We start from the raw sequence: 7015 nt of genomic DNA, 5'->3' as shown, positions 1-7015 counted from the left end.
ACAATAAAATTCCATTGTCAGAAAGGATGCTCGGCCCTGGCCGGATGCTATTTTGTTAAGTGCGCGAATGTTGGCGCATAAATAAAAATATAATTGAGCGCCACCCAGCTCTTGCCAGCGCGGGAGGTCCTGCGCCACTGAGATGAGATCTCTGACCACATGGCCTGAGGGCACTAGCAATGATGAATCCATTCCACTGACAAAATTATAATCAATTTCCAATGTCTAACATTTTCATAAATCAATGTGATTATTTTCATAAATATGAACTTACCTTTAAGCTCTCGTTCTAAACACTTTATCTTTTCGATAAAAACCGTAGAAAATTTCGCCAAGTGTAGTCTTCTATCTGACCCATTGTATTGATTTTTGGGCCAGTTCAAATAAATTAGCTGCCATTAATTGGAATTGCGGAGGAGCAATTCACTCAAGCAGCGCACACTTTGGACCAAGACCGATCCGTTGCCATGGCTTAATTGATTAGCCTCGACCTCGGAGGCCACCGCCTGAGACCCACTCGAGTTGCCATTGCATTTAATTGCATTGCCAAAAAAAGTTTGGGCGAACAACAATTAAAATTTGCCATTGCACCTGGACGAACTTTTCTGCCAGCCTGGCAATCGAGAGCTGGCCTTTGTCTCGGCTTACAACTGCCGTTGATGCCTCGTATAATTGAATTAAATTAAACTGCCTAGGACCACTTGCCCGGTGGGCTCGTGTTAATTCTCTGAAAGTGCATCGCAGCTTGCCGGCTATTTAAAATTTTAATTGAATTTATTGCAAACTGTTCTGCAGTTTTGATTTCACAGCATTTGTAGTTGACGCCGTGCGGGAGTTTAGTTCATAATTAGTTTACGAGGGATGATCCATTTAAAAGCGAATCAAATAAATGGGTTATGGTTTGTGTTTAAAACTCAATTTATGTCTGCCATACAGTTTTACGATTTAAACTTTCAGTGGAAAATAGAAACAATGTTTTTTTAGGGGAAGTTATTTAAAGGATTTTAGTACGAGTGGTTCCAATCAACCAATTTCCATCGTAGATTCTGTTATTTTTCTCTCCGACCAAAAACAAAGGTAACGAGTGCAAACACGACATCAATCACTTTGCCACACACCAATGCCAAAAATGCCATGACACACAGATCGCAATTAATTTGCCCAAGCCAGTCAGCCAGTCAGCCGGCTGGTCCTCCATTTGGAGCCAGACTGTGTTTGTTTTTCTCCAGTCTTCCCAGCTGGTACTCGGCAGTCGGCAGTCGGCAGTGCATCTGCAGATGCAGTATCTGCATCTGCAAGTGCTGCAGCCTCGGCTTGCTTTCCATCTCTATCCATCGGGGCAGGACGAAAGCCAGGCACCACCACCAGCCATCAGCAAGCTGTCTGCCGTGTTTGCTTGCATGTCAAATTCTCATTTCATTGAAATCGACAAATATTGACTAAGAACTTCGATGCAATCAACGCTGCCGGCGACAGCGACAAATGGGCGAGGAATGTCGACATATCTGGAGTTGCTGTTTGGCTATGAAAGTGAAACTCGCCCATCCTCGCTAGTAGCGGGTGGAGAAAGTGAAAGCCAGAATTAAAGCCCGGGAACTAAAAGATGTCTGATTCGATCTTATTTGCCAGGACAAAGCTGCCAGTAGGTTACTGAAACATACCCGAGAATCGCTACGCAACTTTAGCCTCAATAAACTAAAAGAGCAAACAGGATGGGCCCCTCGGTCGGGTCCTGGTGGATAGGGATAATCAGCCAGGCAGGCGGGCGTTTCCCAGGCTCGCAAATCCTTTGAACATCAACCGAGGAAAACACCTGGGGAGCGAGTCAAAAAACAATTTCGCCTCATTATCATTTCAACATTATTGTATGCCCAAGTGCTTCAAATTGTTCAAAGCTGAGAAACTGATGAAGAAGTTTTCCCTTTACATCCTTGTCGGGCTTGTTGTTCCTGCCGTACGCCGCGATGTCGGGCTGTCGGGATGTCGGATGTGCTCCTGGGTGGTTGTAGGTGCTGCCTGAAATCACTATGCTCATAAATGCGCCATGAATAAATTAACTCGCTGAAAAGCGGCAGCCCCAGCAGAACGGGAGGAACTAAAAGCTCCTGCGCAGCACGGCGAGTGGAGAAAATGGAGAAAGGAGGGCTGGTTTTGGCAAAAGCCTTAGATTTGAAACGAATGATAATAATAATTGAGGCAGCGACCCAAGAACATCGGTTAGATAATAACACCGTACACATGTACACACGCCAGTGGGCTCTGCACCTGGAGAAATCCCTAGCAGTACCCAAAGTTCCACCTAATTCTCAAGCATATTTTTTCATAAATAGATAATCATACTGAACTTATCTAATCGTTTCTATCGTTTCATTGTCAATTTTCATGTTCAATTTATTGGACTAAGCCATTTCAAAAGGAAAATTGATTTCCCTTTCTTCCCTTCTTTAGAGTGACCCCGACCTGAACCTAAAACCTAAGCAACCGCCTTGTTGCTAGACAACATCGAAATTTCACAAAACAAACGGAGCTAGCACTAACAGCTTTATCGATACGTTGTCCCAGTCCTGACCCCGCGTTCAGTTCCTCAGAGCAGCAAAATGGACATGCGGATGTCAGTCAACCGGATGAGTGTGCGCCAAGCCTCAGTGGCGGCGCGGCAGCGGCAGACCAGGATGGGTCGGATGACCCGGCACACGATCTTCACCATGAAACGTGCCATCACCTTCCAGGTGCGCCGTTCGCTGGTCGAATACGTGGATAGTGAACTGGCGGACATGGACACCTCGGTGTTCTACCAGCGCATCTTCGTCCTGGCCAAAAACTGCCGCTTGACGCCTGAGCAATCGGAGGCGGGAACAGCGACCGCGGTGCCGGAAGGCGGAGATCAGGGGGAGTTGGGCGAGGGCGAGAACCAAAGTCCAGGGTTGGAGTTTGGCGAGGACACGTTGGTTGCGGCAAGCGAATCCCAGTCAAAGATGACGACCCCCTCTATTGTAAATCGCAGCTCCGTGGAGGTACCTGGTGAGGAGAAGGACACCACGTGAGTTTACTGACCGAAGGTGCTCCGTAAATTCAAGATCTCGGTTAATGTTTCAGGGCCACCGAAAGGGAGGTGCTTACCCACACATTTCGCTTCGGCGATGACGAGGACGAGGTCGAGGTCGAGGAAGCGGTCGAAGAGGACGAAGGGCCACCCACGGAAGGACCCCCACCCGCGAAGCCAAAGGACTTCTTCGCTCTCTTTAGCGAACGGCTTGAGGAAATCCATAAGCAGTGCAAGGCGACGTCCATAACCCCGGACCCCATGTGCGGAGTCTACATCCATATGGGCGACTATAGTTTGCTGATGCTCGAGACCGCGGAGGACATGATGGGTTGTTTCTGCCGGGAACTGGCTAGCTGCTGCCAAGACTTCTGGCAGGCAAACCGGGTCTTTCTCATCGAAGATCACATAAAGGAATTGTACACCAAGGACCTGATGTTTCGCCGCATACCGGCTGTCTTCTTGAACGAGAAGTTCCCCACCTCGACGCCTACGGACGAGTATTTGATGGGCAAGCAGCACCTCATCATCAAGGAGAAGCTGCTCACCATCTGCCGGCTCTTCTATGAGGCCGATCGGCTAGACCCGTACATGAGCTCCTCCGATGAGGATGACGTGACCACAAACAAATCCAAGTCGTCTCTGGCAAGCGATCAGCTACCCGTGGATGTTTACCGGAAACACATGCCCGAGATCCAGCGGATCGAGCTGGTGCTGGCCTCCACCCGATTCTACTACGATCTCGCCGAGTTCAACGGACTGTACGGCCGCATGCCCTTTGGCCCCGACGAGGAAGGTCTTTTCTGGCCCATCCAGAACAACTACACGCCGGCCAACGTATTCTGGCGCTCTCCTTACGACATTAACCTTACGTTTGCCGACTACACATCGGTGACCACGCGGCGTACTACTGCCACCAGTCTCCTGGAGAACGCCGAGGATGATGGTCAAGAAGCACCAGCCAAGGAAGAACCGAAGGCGGAGTAAAGGAGGAGGCGGAGTAAAGGACTCATATTACACCCACTGTTCATAGTTATTTATTTAATGGAAAATATTAATAAATCGTTGGAAGCAGCAGAAATTGATTATGGATCGGGTTTACTTAGACAAAAACTTAAGTCTCGTGGTTGAACTTTTTGAAGATTGCCCCCGTTTCTCTGTGTGTGCACTCCCCGTCATCAAGAAGCCGTTGTATGTTATCTCCGCACTCGCGACCCTCGCTTACTCGGTTACAATGTTTTCGGCTTTGTGCACATGACTGCATCGCAGCTCATCCGAGGGCAGGTGGGATGGGGCCGGAGTCTGGTGGCTTATTCGGGCTGTCTTGTTTTGGCGTGCCACTTGAATGGCTCGACTCTGTTAACATAAACATAAATTCGCGGGTGGGGGCACACATGTGTGCGCGGGTGTGGCTTGCGTTTTGCCTTTTAACGTAAACCGCATCAGACGCCAGCTGTCAGTTGTAATGCCGCTGGAGCTTGCAGCTGTCAAAAGCCTGTGCTGCTATTTAAAGTCACTTGACACTGGGCCAAAGCATATCCAGGAGCTTAAAGTGGATTTTTTGGTAAAGAAGTTGCTGCTCAAAAAAGGGTTAAATGGGAAGTGGTCGGGAAAGAAAGCTACATTTTCCCAAATCAAGTAAAGTTATATATTTGTTGGAATTCTAGTTACTCGTAGAATTATCTGAGAAAATATTTTCATCAGTAGATATCATTACTACACCGAATTGTAAAATGTGATTTAGTGCTGGACCATCTAAGTCCTCGACAATAAAGGATAAAACCACTTCTGGCTAGACAAAGGAAGCAGAAACATGTTCAGAAGACGAACTGACCAGCGGGTTTGGCTTTGGGGCGATCCTGTTCCGCCCAATCTGAGTCACGACAGTCCACGGAAAGGACACAATTCAATCAAATGCTGCAGGAGCAGAGGCCGCAGTAGCTGCCACAAAAACATTGACTACCAGTGCACGGACAGCAAATGTCAGCGTATAAACAAGGACATTGCACTCCTGGGTACACGGCACTAGGATGCTAGGATGCCAGAACGCTAGAATGCCAGGACGTCCGATGCCTGCAGGCTACTGGTTTCCACGACCGCCTCTGCGGAGGAAAAGCCAAACATTCGCCGCCGTAGTTTTCATAAACTGCCAGACAACAGACTACAAGGCAAGGTTGCCCGAGACAATGGCGATAAGCTCCCCGTGCGCTCGACCCGCAGCCAAAACGCCTGATTCCCGACCCGGACAGGGATGTTTTGGTTACGTGTGGCCCACTACTTGAGGCGCAAACTCATAAATTACGCCGGCGAGGGGCGAGGCGCTGGCAGGCAGAAGACTAGCAGGGGCACAAAAAGAATAAAATGACTTTTGGCTGGCCCTTCAAAAGTGAAACTGTTTGCTGCAGTCGCTTGATGGGCGTTTGGGCGTGGCTAGGTCTGGGTCTGGGGCACCAAAAACCAGGCATAATTTAAGCCAAACTCAATTTGGCATACCCTTACAGAGAGGTGCTATAAAAGTGCAGGCATATCGAGTCATGCACTGTTCGCATGTGGGTTTCTAGAAGCGGTTCTATCTCATTATTGTAGGCATTCTTAGAGTGGTGTGGTGTATCCAACCAGAGCCCTTGACAAAATGAACACCGCAGAGCCGGAGTATTTGTCTCTTCTAGGCATATAGCCTGGCTATAGAGCATTTCGAGCTCCGCTTGAAGAGTGCACAGCTTCTAATGCTTTAAAGCCCAAAATGGAGGCTGGGAAATGGGGAGTGCAAACTAACTAAAATATATATTATGTGCTGTGTGTACAAAACGAAAACAATTTTGCGGCGCGATAAACGAATTTCCCGACTCTTGTTTTCCTTGCTCCCATTTGCTCTCCGCCTTCCCGGCCCACTTTGCCGAAAAGGATTTTGGCAGGAGACGGCAAAGGCGAGTCAAGGATAACATGGCAACATTTCGCAGATTCGCCGGCAACGGCAATGGCAACAGCAGAGAGGCTGGCCTAAAATGAAGCCGGAACAATATGGCCGGGCTGGTACGCGGAGGAGGGGCTGCTGCTCTGACACAAGTCTAGATTGCATTTTCCCGACACGATTGCCAACTAACTGCCAGCCAAAGGAACGATTCAAAAGCCTTAAACCCTCCTCCACGCTAACGAAACAGAGACAGACAGGGCAGGCAGAGGCGGAAAACTTACGCGCCAGGATAAGATCAGAGTTATCCTGGGGGAAGGGGCCACTCCAATTAGTCAAATGAGCAGGACGTGAACCATATTTCACTGGGATGGCACACCAAGTTGACTTGCGACGCCCGAGAGCCCACACACAAGAATGGAAAGAAAGCATTCTCGCCCCTGGCGACCAGAAACTTTCCGCAATTTATGCCGACCAACTTATTGACTGGCTAAAAGCAATTGCGTGGGCCGCTGGTCTTTGCTTTCGCATTCATCATACGCCTAGTTGGCCGCCAGCCCGCTTTAAATCAAATTAAATGCCTGGGTCTTTGAAGCTCAATTCCCCAAACAATATCTGTGATATGACGCAAACTTTTTCCATAAAAAGGCTCCCGATGTCCTTAAACCGCAGTGCGTATGAATCGGCTAGCACGGGCGGGGGAAAATATGAAAGGAATTAAAAATAATAGCGCACATAAAACCACAATCTGTGGGGTGCTGGGAGGGGAAATTAAGCGTAAAAAAATCAGTGAAATGCCGGGAAAATAGAGCGTAACACATCCCGGGTGATGGACTGGCGGACAGGGACAGCCACAGGGCGAGTCACTGGATGACTGGCTGTCTGGTTGACAGATCCGTCTGGCCTTGCCCAAGTCGGCTGTGCCCGAAACCTTGAAATGAGATGTTGGCACAGACAAAAAAGCATGTGACATTTTTTTAGACTTTTTTTTAGAAAATCTGAATTAAAGATGAAATCCTCGATAACATTGTTTTTGGTTCTTTATGAAAATATTAAGCAGA

The 7015-nt window shown here is 48.4% G+C and overlaps 1 protein-coding gene across 1 annotated transcript; it reads left to right on the top strand.

The window, feature by feature from the left end:
- Nucleotides 1-2480: 2480 nt before the first annotated feature.
- Nucleotides 2481-4124, top strand: LOC6507557. The gene is made up of 2 exons (XM_001955875.4): nucleotides 2481-3040; nucleotides 3097-4124. The coding sequence occupies exons 1-2, from the start codon at nucleotides 2598-2600 to the stop codon at nucleotides 4028-4030; spliced, it is 1377 nt and encodes a 458-aa protein (XP_001955911.1). The 5' UTR covers nucleotides 2481-2597; the 3' UTR covers nucleotides 4031-4124.
- The last annotated feature ends 2891 nt before the right edge of the window (nucleotides 4125-7015 follow it).

Source organism: Drosophila ananassae, chromosome 2R (assembly GCF_017639315.1).
Source record: "Drosophila ananassae strain 14024-0371.13 chromosome 2R, ASM1763931v2, whole genome shotgun sequence".
Lineage (NCBI taxonomy): Eukaryota > Metazoa > Arthropoda > Insecta > Diptera > Drosophilidae > Drosophila > Drosophila ananassae.
This window is presented reverse-complemented; position numbering and strand designations above follow the sequence as displayed.

Bases quoted from the DNA above. Each gene is read 5' to 3' on its own strand.
- LOC6507557 (XM_001955875.4), top strand. From the start codon at position 2,598: ATGGACATGCGGATGTCAGTCAACCGGATGAGTGTGCGCCAAGCCTCA. The intron at 3,041-3,096 runs GTGAGTTTACTG...TTAATGTTTCAG, and splicing joins GGTGAGGAGAAGGACACCAC to GGCCACCGAAAGGGAGGTGC.